Below are 18289 nucleotides of genomic sequence, written 5' to 3'. Positions count from 1 at the left end.
AAACACGGATGCCCATTATCACCTCTATTATTCAATATTGTACTAGAAATTTTAGCATTAGCAATCAGAGAAGAAAAAGGAATTAAAGGAATCAGAATAGACAAGGAGGTAACAAAACTATCACTCTTTGCATATGATATGATGGTATACTTAGAGAATCCTAGAGAATCAACTCAAAAATTACTTGAAACAATGAACAACTTTAGCAGAGTAGCAGGATATAAAATAAATCCACATAAATCATCAGCATTTCTATACATGACCAACAAAGTCCAGCAGCAAGAGTTAGAGAAATTCCATTTAAAGTAACAGTAGATAATATAAAATAATTAGGAGTCTACTTGCCAAGAGAAACCCAGGAACTTTATGAACACAATTACCAAACACTTTTCACACAAATCAAATCAGATCTTTTTTTTTTAATTAAAAATTTTATTTTTTATTTTTTAAGTATTTTTAATTAAATTTCTGTACAACAAAATTAAACCTTAACCATTGTAAACAAACATATTTACAAAAATGTACAGCCTAGAATTCTAACTAAAGCAAAGAAACATGAGAATGTTCTATTCTTCATCTGGACATCCATCATCCTCTGTGGGATCAGGTTGCAAAGGACGAGATTTTCTTTTAGGTTTTCCTAGGCCGTTACTCCCTGCCTCTGCTTCATCAGGAATTTGATTCTCTTTTTCTGAATGTTTAGATGACATCCCAAAGAATTCTCCAATTCCTTTTTGCCATGTGGGTGTTGGCCGTACACATACTGGGTTTCCACCAGCATACTTACTTTCAACTTTCCTGGACGTGGGCGAAGGAGAGGTGTTGGCAAAGCTGGAGTGACCCAGTGCCTTCCGGGGTGCTCGAGCCGCCACCACTTTGTGGTAGGAGCCTGGCATGCAGTTGGCCTTCGTCTGCACCATGGCCAAAGTGGGAGGGGACAGCGAAGTGACAGGAATCGGGTCATTGGACAAGAGCTCAAATCAGATCTAAATAATTGGAAAGATATCAATTGTTCATGGATAGGCAGAGCTAATATAGTAAAAATGACAATTCTACCTAAATTAATTTACCTATTTAGCGCCATTACCAATTATCAACATTTCTATACATGACCAACAAAGTCCAGCAGCAAGTGATAGAAAAAGAAATTCCATTTAAAGTAATGGTAGACAATATAAAATACTTGGGAGTCTACTTGCCAAGACAAATCCAGGAACCCTATGAACACAAACACAAATCAAATCAGATCTAAATAACTGGAAAAATATTAATTGCTCATGGATAGGCTGAGCTAATATAATAAAAATGACAATTCTATCTAAATTAATTTACTTATTCAGTGCCATACAATCAGACTACCTAAAAATTATTGTATAGAGCTAGAAAAAATAACAAAATTCATCTGGAAAAACAAAAGGTCAAGAATATCAAGGGAACTAATGAAAAAATGCACAGGAAGGTAGGCTAGCTGTACTAAATCTGAAGCTTTACTATAAATTGGCAGTCATCAAAACTATTTGGTATTGGCTAAGAAATAGAGTGGAGAATCAATGAAATAGGTTAGGCACTGGAGACACAGTAGTAAATGACTTTAGTAATGTACTGTTTGATCAACCCGAAGACTCCAGCTTCTGGGATAGGAACTCAGTATTTGACAAAATCTGCTGGGAAAACTGGAAGATAGTATGGCAGAAACTAGGCATAGACAACATTTTACACCTTCTACTAAAATAAGGTCAAAATGGGTACATGATTTAGACATAAAAGGTGATAACCATAGGTGAATTAGGAGAGGAAGAAATAGTTTACCTCTCAGATCTTTGGAAAGCAGAACAGTTTATGACAAAACAAGAGATAGAGAATATTATGAAATGCAAATAGTATGATTTTTATTAGATTAAATTAAAAGGTTTTTGTACAAACAGAAGCAATGCATCCAAAAGTAGAAGGGAGGCAGAAAGCTGGGAAACAATTTTTATAGCCAGTACTTCTGATAAAGGCCTCATTTCTAAAATATATCAGGAACTAAATCAAATTTATAAGAATCCAAGTCATTCCCAATTGAGAAATGGTCAAAGGATATGAACAGGCAGTTTTCTGTTCAAAGCTATCTATTACCATATGAAAAAATGCTCTAAATCTCTAATGATTAGAGAGATGCAAATTAAAACAACTCTGAGATACCACCTGACACCTATAAGATTGGCTAATATGACAAAAAAGGAAAATAATAAATGTTGGAGAAGCTGTGGGAAAATTGGAACACTAATGCATTGTTGGTGGAGCTGTGAACTGATCCAACCATTCTGGAGAGCAAATTTGGAATTATGCCCAAAGGGCGATAAAGCTGTGCATACCCTTTGACTCAGCAATACCACTTTTGGGTCTTTTGCCCATAGAAATCATGGAAAGGGGAAAGGGACCCACATGTACAAAAATATTTATAGCTGCTCTTTATGTGGTGGCAAGGAATTGGAAATTGAGGGGCTGCCCATCAATTGGGGAATGGCTGAACAAGTTGTGGTATACTAATGCAATGGAATTCTATTGTGCTGTAAGAAACAATGAGCAGGAGGAGTTCAGAGAAACCTGGAAGGATTTGCATGAACTGATGCCGAGTGAGATGAGCAGGACCAGGAGAACATTGTACACAGTATCATCAACATTGATTCTTCTCAACAATACAACAGTACAAGATAGTTCCAAAGGACTCATGATGTAAAATGCTCTCCAAATTCAGAAAAAAAAGAACTGTGGAATATGGATGCACATTGAACCCTACTGGTTTTTTGTTGTTGTTGTTTTGGTACTGTTGTTTTTCTTTTTTGAGGTTTTTCTTTTTTGCTCTGATTCTTCTTTCACATTATGACATGCAGAAATATGTTTAATGTGATTGTACATGTATAACTTATATCAGATTACTTGCTATCTTGGGGAGGGAGGAGGGAAGGGAGGAAGGGAGAAAAATTTGAAACTAGAAATCTTATAAAAACAAATGTTGAAAACTATCTCTACATGTAACTGGAAAATAATAAAATACTTTTATAAAAAATTAAAAGAAAAGAGTTTCCATTATTTGACAAAAACTGTTGGGAAAACTGGAAAACTGTATGGCAGAAACTAGATAATAGAACAATGTCTCACACTTTATATTAAAATAAGGTCAAAATATGATTTACACATAAGGGTGATAACATAAGGAAATTAAGAGAGCATGGAATAGTTTATCTGTCAAATTTATGGACAGAGGAAGTATTTAACACCAAAGAATATATAGAGAGCAATACAAAATGTACAATAGATAATTTTGATTATATAAAATTTAAAAGATTTTGCACAAATAATAATGTAACCAAGATTACAAAGGAAGCAGAAAACTGGAAAACAAATTTTGAAACAAATATAAAGGCCTCATTTCTCAGATATATAGAGAACTGAACCAAATTTATACAAATATAAGTCATTCCCCAATTGATGGGGTATGCAGGAGGGGATGTGGGAAAACTGGGACATTAATCCATTGTTGATGGAGTTGTGAAAAGATCCAACCATTCTGGAGAGCAATTTGGAACTCTGCCCAAAGGGCTATCTAACTTTGCATACCCTTTGATCCAGCAATACCACTGCTAGGTTTGTATATCAAAGACATCCCAAAAAAGAGAAAAAGACCTAATTGTACAAAAATATTTCTAGCAGTTCTTTTTGTAGTGGCTAAGAATTAGAAATCAAAGGAATGCCCATCAATTGGGGAATGGCTAAACAATCTGTGGTATATGATTGTGATGCAATATTATTGTACTATAAGAAATGACAAGCCACACATGTATAACTTGCTTACCACCTCAGGGAAGAGGGCAGGGAGGGAGGCAAGGAGAGATAAAATTTACAGCTCAAAACTTTAAATAAAAATACTTATTTGAAAAAAATTTTCTAAGATAAAGTGGTCAACCATCACATTGCCAAACTATTGTAATTTTCAGCCTTCAGCAAATGGTGGCAAAGAATACAAAAGTAAAGAGAAATTGTATTACTTATAGGGGCTTAACAAATGACTTTTTTGAGTAATATTTTTGTAATTTCCCCAAAGCAGTAGACAATATGGATCTGAACTAGTCCAAGAACAAGTCTAGTAATTTTGTTTGGGTGACAGATTGTTTGCTATTTGTTGTTTTTCAGTCATTTAGACAAGTCTGATTATGATCCATGGGCCATAGCATGCCAAGCCCTTCTTTCCTCTATTATCTCTTGAAGTTTGTCCAGTTCATGTTCATTGTTTCCATTACACTATCTATCCATCTCTGCCATTGCCTTTTCCTTTTGCCTTCAGTCTTTTCCAAAATCAGTGATTTTTTCAGTGAGTCCTGTCTTCTCATTATGTGACCAAAGTATTTAAGCTTCACCATCAGTATTTGACCTTCTAGTGAATAGTTTGAATTAATATTGACTGATTTGTTCTTCTTGCCATGCAAAGGACTCTCAAAAGTCTTCTCCAGTACCACAATTCAAAAACATTGATTTTGTGGTGTCTAGTTTTCCTAACAGTTCAAGTCTCATCACCATACATTGCTATTGGAAAACCATAGCTTTAAACTATATGGACCTTTGTCAGCAAGGTGATGTCTCTGCTTTTTAGTATGCTGTCTAGATTTGCCATCACTTTCCTTTTGAGAAGCAAGTGTCTTTTAATTTCATCAATGCTGTTGCCATCTACAGTAATCTTTGGCTGCTCTCCCCTGATCTCATCTGGAGTAGGTGTCCAGTTCTCAGCACTATGGCTTAAGGATATATTCAAGAAGGATGTCGATCGCTCCAAAAAAATCCAAATAACGCCACAGGAAAATGCCCGGAGCAGCAAAACTCACAGAAGAATAGGCTGAAATCATCTTCTAACCAAGAACGGCTTGGAAGGTCAGAAGGAGGAAGCTGCTGTGCTGATACAGGAGTCGGGCCCAACCCCACAGTCACCCTGACACAGATTCAGTCGCAGGAAGTCCTCACCAGAGAAGGAGACCCCCAGAGCCTCTGAATCAGCTGAAGCACCAGTGTCGTCTGGAACTAAGCTCTCAGTCTGGTGAGTGGGCTGAGCCCTGGTCAGGGGGGAGACTACAGGGGTCTATGCTGGTGCTAAGGCAGAACTTGGATTTTACACCCCTACTGAGAACCAGGAGGTAGGCCCAGGTGGGGGAGGATCACGGGCTCGTCGGAGCTAACAACCACAACACACAAAGCTGGTTGATTGGCAAGTAATCTTTGAGCCCAAGAATATAAAATCTGTCACTGCTTCCATTTCTTCTCTCACTATTTGCCAGGAAGTAATGGGACCAATTGCTAAGATCTTAATTTTTTTTGTATGTTAACCTTCAAGTCACCTTTTCCACTCTCCTTTTTTACCCTCTTCAAGAGGTTTCTTAGTTCTTCACTGCCTGCCATCAGAGTGGTACCATCTGTACATCTGAGATTGTTGATATTTTTTCCCAGCAACCTTAAGGTTCTGGCTTTTGATTCATCCAGCCTTCCATTTCTCATGATGTACTCTGCATATAAATTAAGTAAATAACCTTGTCTACTCCTTTTCCAGTCTTAGAAAGTGATATTCACAGCTACTTCCTCTTGCCATTGCTCTTTTCTAACAGCCAATTAGAAAAGAAAATTAAGCTTTATTTGAGGGGTAGAGTCAGTAGAATGTTGCTTGACACTCCCAAAGGGAAGATCTGTAAAACAGTGGGGTCTTCTATACAAGGTATGATATGGGATGGAGAGGAATAATTAGCCTTCTCACCATAATGATAATACCAACTACTATCACAAACTGAAAGTTCATCTGGGAATATTTTTTCTTCTTTTTGATTTTTTTTCTCTCAGCTATGGAAGTTTGAATACTCTTCTATTCCTTTCTTCCTGCTTTTTAAAAGTAGAATTTAACAGCATTACTATTATGGTCAGTGGGGTTTGTGGGGTTGGTGTTTTTGTTATAAAATTTTTTTTCTTTAAAATTTTTTCTTTTATATTTCATGATTTTGTTATTTTATTAAATTCTTACTAGACCTACCACCATTAGGACATATAGGTACAGAAATTGGTTTTTAGTGGGGATTGGAGAAGGGCCTAGCCAAAGTACAACACATGCTTTACTGTTATTTTCTAAGTGACACCTGCTTGGAGCATTGAATTATTTTGTCATTGTGAAATATTATTGTATGTTTGCTCTACTATTATTTGACAATTCTTTGACATTTTGGATCGGACTATTGACCAAATGGGGAATATGTTGCTTGAAAAATTTTGTGATTTTTTTTACTTAGAAAATTATAAGTACTACTGATTTTAGAGAAAGTTAGGAGATTATAAAGAATTGGAAGATTATAAAGTAACTCAAAATTAGGGATAACAGGACTAGTCAGTACTTTGTGAATTACTAAATTTACCTAATTATTTAAAAATTTAAAATACAATGACAAATGATAATACCTGGGAATTGATCTATATACCCTCTTTTGAAGAGGAGCATTTGGTAAGGAAAATAGAGGCTCTAATGAGCTGAGAGTCTTGTATCAAGGAGGTTAAAAAGAATATTGGCATCAAAAAAGAATAGTTTACCTGTGAGAAAGGCCAAAACTACGTTTACTATGTCAGAAAGGTGTAGCTCACCTGTGAGTAGTACAGAAACAGGTCCTTTACACCAGAAAGAAATAACTCTTTATGGATAGTATTATTTCTTGCAATAGACAGAGAAATGCTGTCTGGAGACAAGACAAATATTGGATATATCATAGCAGAAGAATCTAAGGTAGGGAAATTTCTCTTCTGTGTAACAACCATGGGACTCCTATATACCTTTGACAGTTAACCTAGTATTTATTAAGTAACTGCTACTGTGCTTAGCAGTGGGCTACAAAGAAAGGCAAAAGACAGTTTCTGCTTTCAAGGAGCTCACAATCTAATGGGGGAGACAATATAAAAATAATTATATACAAACAAGATATATGCAGGATAAATTAGGGCTAATCTCAGAGGGGAGGCAATAAGGAGGACTGGGAAAGACTTTCAGTGGAAGGTGGAACTTGAACTGAAACTTGAAGGAAGCCAGGAAGGTAGAAATGAAGAGGGAGAGTGTTCAAAGCATGGAGGCTAGCCAATGAAAATGCTCAGAGTCAGAAGATAAAGTGTCTTGTGAAAGGAAAAGCAAGGAAGCTACTGTCATTGGATTAAAGAAGATTTGGACTATTCAGATAAGAAGGGGCAGGGTTATAAAGGGCTTTGAACACCAAACAGAAGATTTTATACTTGATACAAGGTAATAGGGAGCTATCAGAGTTTTATTGAATGATATGATATGGTCAGATCTGTGCATTAGTAAGATCAATTTGAGAGCTAAGTGGATAATGGATTAGAGTAGAGAGATATTGAGGCAGGAAGACCAACCAGCAGGCTATTGCAATAGTTCAGACATGAAGTGATGATGGCCAGAATGGTAGCAGTGTCAGAAGAAAGAGGAAGGCATCTTTAAGAGATGTTAAGAAGCTAGATATGACAGGACTTGACAACTGATTGAATTTGGGGAGTGAGTGAAGAGTTGAGGATGATACCTGGTTATGAGCTTGGGATAGTTGTACCTTCAACAGTAATAGCAAAGTTAGGAAGAGGGGATGGTTTGGAGGGAAAAATAATATTTCCAGTTTTGGACATGATGACCTTATACTGTCTATGGGACATAAAGTCTGAAATGTCTAATAGAAGGTTAGAAATACAAGACTGGATATCTGGAGATAAGTAAGGGTTCAGAGCATAGAGATCATAATTTAAAACAGGGGAGGCATTACAACATTGACAGGCACATGACTTAGGAAAAAGGGACAGGTTAATGGAGAGCCTTAGAGGAATGGCTTATGGACTTTGTAAACCAAGGCAAACTACTCTTAAATGGAATTTAGATCTCGTATTGCCCAAAGGGGAAAACTGGAGAACACAAAAGGTCAGTTCTCCAGAGAATGGCAAAGGCCAGTTCTTAAGATTTAAATCCCCTTCTTCCCAAAAGGGAAGGAAAACTAGAGAGACAATGCCTGTACAATTAAAGAAAGGTTTTTAGTAAGCAGGGAAGAAATATTTAACATGCTGCAAGGGTGCTAGCCAGCCTATGCTGAATAGGACACCAGGTAGTAGATTATGTGGGTTTATATACATTTTAAACAAAGGCAGTTAAGGAATTTTGGAGGGAAAGGTGAGTTTAGTCAGTGAGTTCCTTTCTCAAGGGAAGGGGAAGTGAAGAATTGCAGGGGTCAAGAGGGTGGCCTTTGATACACAAATCAGAAAATGTCCTTAAGTGATAAGCAGTTCACAATTCAAGGCTTTTTTAGGGGACAATAAGACCATAAATGGGATATGCTCATAGTCTTATAACTTGCAGTCAGGTAAGATAAGAATGTGTTTTGAATTCTCCAGTTGATAAATAGTCAAAGGATACAAACAGGCAGTTTTCAGAGAAAGAAATCAAAGTTATCTGTAGTCATTATTGATCAGGGAAATGCAAATTAAAACAACTCTAAGGTACCACCTCATACCTATTAGAGTGGCAAATATAACAAAAAGGGGAAATATTGGATGTTGGAGAGGATGTGTGAAAACTGGGACATTAATCCACTGTTGGTGGATTCTGGAGAGCAATTTGGAACTATGCCCAAACGCAGTATTTTGTTCATACTGTAATGATTGGAATGACGCCACCTGCTGGAGACTTACTGCAGGAAGCTCCACCATGAGGGGAAGGCATCTGAGGGCAAGACATGCAGCTCTTTGGTGTCCGGAAATGACGTTTGCTTGTGGGAGGAAGAGGGCGAGGCTGGCTCTCTTTCTCTTTCCTCAGGACCTGGGTGGAGAAGGGAGCTACTCTCCCTTTAATAGATAGATGAATCTAGGCCTTTCTCTTGACCAAATTCTTTTTCTCCTTAATAAATGCTTAAAAGTCTAACTCTTGCTAAAGCTTATAATTTATTGGTGACCACTCATTAGATATTTTAGACAGACTAGCTAGAATTTTAGCCCCTTACAATATTAATCATATGACATGACTATAGGAATTTGCCATAAAAATAGAGGGACAAAAGCTCTCAGGGAAAAATGCTACCCTTAACTTCATGTCCATTCCAGGCAGACATATAGAGAGCCAATTGCATTGGACCAGGCTTGAAATCAGCCAGGTAGGAGAGTTTCCATTCCATGTGTCGTATTGGGGAAATTGAGTCAGGAGACTACCTCAGACTTTGCCAAAAATTGTTCTCCCAGCCCTTCCCATGAGAACTCCACCTGCAGTGTATCATGTAAAAACCCCAGAGGGTTGCTGGCCTCATGGGTCACTACTGGCTCAACAACATTCCTTGATGATCATACCTGCAGTCAGACTCAGAATAATAACAGTTAATAGTCTCATAATGTCTTAAATAGCAAGTTCCAATAACCAGTGCTGCAAGAGAATTCACCTCTTAAGGATCACATATCCTAGATAGCAAGCATTAACTATAATCTCACATTGGTAATAGTAAGAGATTCATTGTGAAAAAAATTCACAACCTATCTTGATATACTTATATTTATACTAAGTAGATGCTTTTCATCCCTAAATTAATATTACAAAAATGATTTTGCTTTAAGATGACAACAAAAGATTTGGGATAAGTGTAAATAATCCCAAATTGTATACAGAGAACAGATTAGACAATGTTTGATGTAATAGTAAAACAGGTTCAGTTATTAACCATGTAAACATAAACATAGGATACTGCTTTCAGAATTCCTTTAAACAATGGGAACATCTTTAAGGTGACTCAACTAGTTTGTATACGTTTCTACCCATGTTCTTATCCCAGATAAAAGAACAAATATAGGTAAACTAAGATTTCCAATTAAGGTAATATATAAGATAGCTCATAAATTACTATTGTTCACTAACATATCTAATACATATGACAAGTTCATTTAACTATTGCTTAATACCAACAAATTCAGACCAAAACAGCATGATCTTTCTCACAGCTTATTACAGTAATTTAGATGCTTTAGTATCTAAATTTAATAACCAATGAATTCAATATTGCAATAACAAACTTCTACTTTGCCTACCCTAATAATATAAATATGCTGTGAGAGTTATAAGTGGAACACGACAATCCTAATATTGAAACTTGAAAGAGAATATTCAGGGTTCCAGAAAAGCTTTCCCCTCAATTAATAAAGCCTCAAAAATCACAGTTGGTTTGGACATAATTGTCATTAATGTTAAATTGTCATTGCAATAAATTAGCTTAAGATTTAGCAGGCTTTCTAAAGTCACACAAGTTTTAATTGAACATTGTTCATTCATGTACATAAATATTTTTGTTCTTAAACATTTGTTCCTGAAAGTACCTTTTTTTTTCTTTTTTTGGTGGGGCAACGGGGGTTAAGTGACTTGCCCAGGGTCACACAGCTAGTGTCAAGTGTCTGAGGCTGGATTTGAACTCAGGTCTTCCTAAATCCAGAGCCGGTGCTTTACCCACTGCACCACCTAGCTGCCCCCTGAAAGTACCTTTCTTTTAAGAAACAGCTTAAAATTTATTCTAATGTTAAAAGGAATATTCACCAAACCTTCATGAGATAAAATATTTTTAAAATTATATATATATCTGTTTCTTATTCAATCCTTAAAACAAAAAGAAATCTTTAAAAGATTGGGTGTACTAAAATAAGGTCAAAATGGTGACATGATTTACACATAAAGGGTGATACCATAACCAAATTAAGGGAACATGGAATAGTTTATCTGTCAGATTTATGGACAGGAGAAGAATTTAGGATCAAAGAAGAAAGAGAAAGCATTACAAAATGTAAAATAGGTAATTTTGATTACATAAAATTAAACTGCTTTTGCACAAACAAAACTAATGTAACCAAGATTATAAGGAATCAGAAAGCTGGGAATTTTTGAAATAAGTATCTCTGATAAAGGCCTCATTTTTCAACTATATAGAGAACTGAATCACATTTATACAAATACAAGTCATTCCCCAATGGATAAATGATCAAAGGATATGAACAGGCAGTTTTCAGACAAAGAAATCACAGCTATCTATAGTCATATAAAAAAACGTTCTAAATCACTATTGATCAGAGAAATGCAAATTAAAACAACTCTGAGGTATCACCTCACACCTATCAGTGGCAAATATAACCAAAAAAGGAAAATATTGGATATTGGAGGGGATGTGGGAAAACTGGGACATTAATCCACTATTGGTGGAGTTGTAAACTGATCCAACCATTCTGGAGAGGAATTTGCAACTATGCCCAAAGGGCTTTGATCCAGCAGTAATACTGCTAGATTTATATCTCAAAGACATCCCAAAAGAGAGAAAAAGGCCTAATTGTACAAAAATATTTCTAGCAGCTCTTTTTTCCCATCAATTGGGAGTGTCTAAACAAGTTGTGGTATATGATTGTGATGGAATATTATTGTGCTATAAGAATGACAAGCAGGATGATTTCAGAAATGCCTGGAAAGACTTGTATGAACTGATGTATAGTGAAATGAGGAGAACCAAGACAATGTGATACACAGTGACAGCAATATTGTTTGATGAAGAACTGTGAATGACCTAACTATCCTCAGCAATACAATTATCTAAGACAATACTCTCCACCTCCAAAGAAAGAACTGATATTGATTGAACACAGACTGAAGCATGCTATTTTTCACTTTCTTTCATTTTTTTCTTTTTTCAAGTTTTCTTATACAAAATGGTAATGGTTTACATAATTGCACACATATAACCTATATCTGATTGCTTACTGCCTCAGGAAGGAGGGAGAAAAGAGAGGGAAGGACTAGAATTTGGAATTCAAAACTTTAAATAAAAATGTTTACTTCCCAAAAAAAAGAGGTGTCCCTCTACCTGCAAAAGCGATCCCATTCCATCCTATCTCCTGCAATAGACTGCCACTTCTCTCATCCTTATTCTTTCAATATCTTTAATATCTCCCTGTCAATCGGTTCTTCCCCTATTGCATATAAACATGCTCGTGTCTCAGTCATCGTCAAAAAATCCTTACCTGATCTTTCTGTGCCTGCTGTCATCTTTTATTTTCCAAAACTTATTGTCTATATTGTCTAAACTTATTGAGAAAGTCATCTACAACAGGTAGCTTTGCTTCCTCTCCTTTCACTCTCCTCTTAACCCCCTACAATTGGCCTTCCAGTCTCCTATCTACCAGTCATCTCCGTATTGCTAAATCTAATGGTCTTTTCTCAATAAGCCTCTCTGAAGCCTTTGACACCATCAATAACCCTCTTTTCCTTGATCTCTCCTCTCTCTAGGTTTTTGGGACACAATTCTCTCCTGGTTCTTCTCCTATCTCAGCCGCCTTTGCTGGATCTCTCATGCAAGTCATGCCCACAGGGTTCTGTCCTGAGCCCTCTTCTCTTCTTTCTCTATACTACTGCACTTGGTGATCTCATTAACTCACATGGATTTAGTCACCTACATGCTGATGATTCTCTCATCTACCTATCCAACGCTGAGTTCTAGTTTTGAATCTCTAAATGCCTTTCAAACATCTCAAATTGAATATTCAATAGATGTCTTTTTTTTGCAGGGCAATGAGGGTTAAGTAACTTGTCCAGGGTCACAGCTGGTAAGTGTCAAGTGTCTGAGGCTGGATTTGAACTCAGGTCCTCTTGAATCTAGAGCCGGTGTTTTATCCACTGTGCCACCAAGCTGCCCCCCACCCAATAGACATCTTAACTTCAACATGTCCAAAACAGCAAGCATAACTTTCCCCCTAAACACTCCCCTTTTCCTAACACCTCTTCTCTATTATTGTTTCCTATTACCATCATCCTCAGCCTTGCAGCAACCTAGGAGTTATCCTGGATTCCTTACTGTCTCTCACAATCTATATTCAATCTGTTGCCCGGGCCTGTAAATTTTATGTTTCCAGCACCTTTCATATATGTCTCCTTTTCTTCTCTGCCACCATCCTGGTACAAGCCCTCATGACCTCACTTTTAGACTTTTTCAATAAACTGCTGGTAGGTCTGCCTGCCAAAAGGCCCTTCCCATTTAGGTCCTTTCTACATTCAGCCATAAAAGTGATTTTCCTAAGGTTCAGATCCAACCATGTTACTCTTCCACACCCTCCCCCATTAAAAAAAAATTCCAGTGCTTCCCTATCACCTCCAGGATCAAATATGAAATTGTTTGGTATTCAAAGTCCTTCACAATCTGTTCTCCTCTTTCCCACCTTGCCAGTCTTCTAATACTTTATACTCTTCCACTTACTCTTCAGTCTAGCCATATTAGCTTCTTTGCTTTTCCAGGAACAAGACACTTTGAAAAAGATATACCATCTCTCAGCTTCAGGCATTTTCTTTGGCTCTTCTTCATACCTGGAAAATCCTTCCTTGTCTCTGCTTCATGACTTTCCTAGCTTCCTTCAAATCCCATCTAAAATCCCATCTTCTGGGCAGCTAGGTGGTACAGTGCACTGGCCCTGAAGTTGGGAGGACCTGAGTTCAAATCTTACCTCAGACACTTACTAGATGTGTGACCCTGGGCAAGTCACTTAACTGCAATTATCTTAAAAAAAAAACATGGGGGGGGGCGCAGCTAAGTGGTACAGTGGATAAAGCCCTGGATTCAGGAGGACCTGAGTTCAAATTCAGCCTCAGACACTTGACACTAGCTGTGTGACCCTGGGCAAGTCACTTAACACTCATTGCCCCACAAAACATATATGTGTGTGTGTGTATATATATATATATATATATTTATATTGCCATTGGATGCAGATGGCTCTGGAGGAGTGAAGATGGTTACTTTGCACAGCCCTCCCTCACTTAAATCCAATTCACTGCAAATCATGATATCACCCCAATGTCATGTTCCTCTTCTAGAATGAAGGACAAACAACAACAAAATCCCATCTTCTACAGGAAGCCTTTCCTAATCCCACTTAACTTTAATGCCTTCCCTTTGTTACTTACTTCCTATCTTTATGTAGCTTGTTTGTACATATTTGTTTGCTTGTTGTCTACCATGTTAGACTGTGAGCTCCTGGAGGGCTATGACTATTTTTTAACCTTTCTTTGTATTTGTAGTGCTTACCTGAAGTGCTTGACACTGGAGCTTAATAAACTTAAAAAAAAAAATTAATAAACTCTTATTGACTAACTAGGGGTCTTTGAGAGGCTGGATGACCGTATCAGGGTCATTTCATCCGGGATTTGTTTCTGCCCCTATATAATCATTTGTCTTTTGAGGTCCTTTTCACCTCTAAGATGGTATGATTCATAAATTCCTATAAAATTAATATAAATTCCAAGGATATTTCCCCTCTTAAACAAACGTTCCCTCATAAATCATCCTTAGAGGAAAGGGAAAGTGTGTGGTCACTAATTAAGCTTAAGGTGAAACCTAAGCCTCCCTACTTTTTGGAATGAATTAGGCTAAAGAGATTCTATATTTTCCTTTCTTTCTCTAAGATATTAGTTGCTAATATGACACTGAATCTTGCTTTGAGCTGATTAAATTTTTTTGATCTTATTCCTGCTTCATTAAGCTGACTCTGTGAGGTCAGGGTCCCTTTGTTTTTTTCATCTTTGTCTACCCCCGGTCCAGGGCCTTGCACCCAGCATAAAGAATTTTGTCCAATGAATTAATGAATTTTGAGAGGCGATGCACACTTGGCCTGCCTTGGTGTGTCTTCTTCTTTCAGCCTGGAGAGTATAGCTATAGGCAAGACCCCAATCACAGACTTGGCACAGGCCGGGGCACACAGGAGGCCCTAGCCTTTGGCCAGGTAGGTGGAGTTGTGGTTGCTTTCTTTGTGTCTGCCTGTTTAGGGGAAAAAAGGAGGGAGAGAAGAGAGAAAGCAGAGCGAGAGCGAGCGAGCAAGCGACAGAGGGGGAAAGAGGGGGAGAGAGGGGGGAGGGGAGAGAGAGACAGAGAGAGACAGAGAGAGACAGAGAGAGAGTGGGGGGGAGAGAGAGCGGGAGAGCGAGAGCGAGAGAGCGAAAGACAGAGAGCAAGAGAGAGAGAGAGCGAGAGAGAGGGAGAAAGAGAGCGAGAGAGCGAGAGAGAGGGAGAGAGAGAGTGAGAGAGCGAGAGAGAGCGAGAGAGAAAGAGAGAGAGAAGGTACGGAGAGGAGAGGCCAGGGGAGGCCGGGAAGAGGGTAGGGGAGGCGAGGAGGGAGGGGCAGGAAGAAGACTGAGGAGGGAGGAAGGGGACAGTTGTGGGGAGTGGTCAAGCAGAGGGGTGAAGGAGCTGCCTAGAGCCGGCCACCCCCGTCCCATAGGTCTCTAGGGCCTCTCCCTTCCCTCGGCCTCGGGCGGCGGCGGCGGCGGCGGACCGAGCGCGGCCCCTTTAAAGCGTCCGCCCCCGCCCCCACCACAGCCGATCGATCCTCCATTTTCCAGCACATTTCCCCCACCTGGAGGAGCCGCCGCGCCGCCCTGCGAACCCCGAGCACCGGGCCCGGGTCAGGCCAGGCCAGGCCAGGCCTCTGAGCCCCCCTTGCCGCGCTGCGCCCCCGGAATCAGAGCCCGAGCCGGAGCCCGACATGGCCGCCAACATGTACAGGGTCGGAGGTGAGCGCCCCTCCTCGCCGCCCCGCGGCCTCCCGCCCAGCTTCGGACAGAGCCTGAATTGAATCGGCCCCGACCCAGCGCGTCCTCTTTTCAGGCCAGCTCCAACCTGCCCTGGGCCTCCCCCCGCGCTCCACTCGTCCCAGCCCCAGGTTTTGCTGCACCCCCCTCCCCCCAATCTCTCCCCCCCTTCCCCCACCCCCACCGCTCGCCTCCGGCCGCTCGCCCAGCCTGGATTCCATTTGCCTCTTTTCCCGTGAGGCTCGGCTGGGCCTCCATGGCCAGCGCCCGGCTCTTCCTCCCTACCGCCCTGGGCCTCAGCCATTGCTGTCCCATCCCGCCTCCTGTGTTCCTTCCGAACCCCATACCCCCCTTCCCCCATCCCAGGCCATCCCGCATCCATCCTAGCCATCTCCTCCTGCATCCCGAGGGCCTCAGCCCTTCCCGGGCCCCTCTATATCCCTTCTCTCCCCTCCCTGCCCCCCGGGGGCGAACATTCGGCCTGGCTGTTAAGAATGTTGGGGGTTAGGGGAGGGAGAGTGAGTGACCCTGGGTGATTGGAGTGAAGCTGTGGATGTCTCCTGGTCAACCCTATCTTGTCTTCGGAATGAGTTTGTTTCACAGTTTTATGGACATTATTTGCGGGTGGTGGGCAAGGCGAGGACGGGGATATTTGATACCTGCCAAAGTTAGGAGCTAAAGGTAGGGCTAGAGTTGTTGGCAACTGAAAGGTAAGAAAGTGACAGGCATGGCATTGGCGGGGGGAAGGGGGTATGTGCTTTCGCGCGTGCGCGCGCGCGCGCGCGTGTGTGTGTGTGTGTGTGTGTGTGTGTGTGTGTGTGTGTTTGGTTTTTTTTTTTTTTTTAAGAAATATGTATATAGGCTGCTTTGTGGTGATCTCACTTTCACTACAAAGCCTGAGTGATGGAAGGTATGTGTAGCGAGATCTGGGTAGCAGAAAGAATGGGATCTAATATGAAGACAGCACTACAACTGTACTTATTTTTTGGGTCTTGGCCTTTGGGGAACCTTTTGGTAAAGGCAGATGCATTGAGGGAATGGATCCTTTAGTTTTAAAGTGGTGGGGACAGTTGGTGTTGGATTTTTTTTTCCCCAGGAACGGGTTCTGTTAGGATCCTTTTCTTGGTGTGAAGCTGGGAAGGATGGTAAGGTTTGTCTGTGAAAGAGTACTGAGGAGCAGGAGGGAATTCTTATACATGTCTTGTTCGTGGTAGATAGGGTACAAGACAGGATTATCCATTGAGTTAATGGGGAATTTAGGGATTCCTTACTGCCCAACCAGGAATATTTCAATTGTTCCTGAAACACTTAGCTGATATTTAGACTACCTTATGAGCTGGAGATTTTCTTTAACAGTGATTTGCGGGGGCAGCTAGGTGGTGCAGTAGATAAAGCACCGGCCCTGGATTCAGGAGGACCTGAGTTCAAATACGACCTCAGACACTTGACACTTACTAGCTGTGTGACCCTGGGCAAATCACTTAACCCTCATTGCCCCCCCCCCCCCCCAAACAAACGAGCTACTTCCTAAATGAGGGTCCAAAGGCGCATCTCTTGAATTCTATAGATGGAGTGGATTTAAGCTTGGGGAGGGGTAGTTTGCTGAGGAGGTATGAGGGTGATGATGTGATACCCCTAAAAGAGCATACCTTCTCAAAGTTGAGGAGTCCTCTGGCTTAGATTTTCAATCAGTTCCAACAGCAATGAGCTAGGGTCATATTTAAAGATAGTGTTAAAATGTCACTTACAGTATGTTTTTACTGGTCCCACATTCATACTTTCTCCCTTTAGCCAGTTTGGGATTCCACCTCTTTGATGATATACTTTTGGAGAATGATTTATGCTAATGGATGTATTCTCTCTTGTTCAACACCCTCCTATGAAATGCTTAGGCCCTTTCTCTACACATCTTCTGTAGTCCTCTTTTGGAAATAATTCTTGAGTTATTTCCCCTTTGGTTTGCCTTTTGAAAGCTCCAGTGTTAGGTCTGACAATACTGCTGAAGTGAAAATGCTATGATTGAAATAGACATTGGTGCCTTGTTTAGTGACTTTAGTAATAGGTGGGCTATGAAGGGCAGGACATAAGCAAATCCTGAGGTCTCTTGAGAGTTGTGGTGGGGAAAGTACTCACTCCTCCAGTGCTAGTGCCCTGACTTCATGCTTGCTGTGGCCTCCACTGATCCTAGGAAGCCCAAAGGAGCATGGTTTAGAGATGTCAGATGTCCTAGTTGAGCATCAGAGGTTGGATGTCCTTATAACTCTTCCATGTGTCTATAACAAGATGTGCTGGCAAGTTTGTTCTTATGTTGCACAGGTGTGACATGGGTAGAAAGAAACTTGAACTTCAAACTCCTCATAAAAGCTTTCTAAAACACTTGATACTTCCAACCTCCTCATTCAAGTTAAACAGCCATATCCAAAGTTATCAATAACTTCTTCTTTTTTTTTTTTTAGTGAGGCAGTTGGGGTTAAGTGACTTGCCCAGGGTCACACAGCTAGTAAGTGTAAAGTGTCTGAGGCCGGATTTGAACTCAGGTACTCCTGACTCCAGGGCCAGTGCTCTATCCACTGCGCCATCTAGCTGCCCCTATCAATAACTTCTTAATTGTTTAATTTTGATTTTTTTCTCAGACCTAATTCTTCTCAACCTGTCTGT

General features: G+C 40.0%; 2 protein-coding genes across 2 annotated transcripts in view; one reads left to right on the top strand and one right to left on the bottom strand.

The window, feature by feature from the left end:
* Positions 1–566: 566 nt before the first annotated feature.
* LOC122738333 (PCNA-associated factor-like) lies at positions 567–953 on the bottom strand. Its single transcript, XM_043980384.1, has one exon. It carries the CDS (start codon positions 918–920, stop codon positions 567–569), a length of 354 nt encoding a protein of 117 aa, XP_043836319.1. The 5' UTR covers positions 921–953.
* A 13749-nt stretch (positions 954–14702) lies between these two features.
* The window catches only part of MTA1 (metastasis associated 1), a 243921-nt gene continuing 240334 nt past the window's right edge, over positions 14703–18289 (top strand). The window contains 1 exon segment of the mRNA XM_043982423.1: positions 14703–14826. Within this exon segment, the coding sequence (XP_043838358.1) occupies positions 14703–14826 (124 nt within the window).

This window comes from Dromiciops gliroides, chromosome 2 (assembly GCF_019393635.1).
Source record: "Dromiciops gliroides isolate mDroGli1 chromosome 2, mDroGli1.pri, whole genome shotgun sequence".
NCBI classification, from domain to species: Eukaryota; Metazoa; Chordata; class Mammalia; order Microbiotheria; family Microbiotheriidae; genus Dromiciops; species Dromiciops gliroides.
Note: the sequence above shows the minus strand (reverse complement) of the source record. Positions and strands in the feature narration are given on the sequence as shown.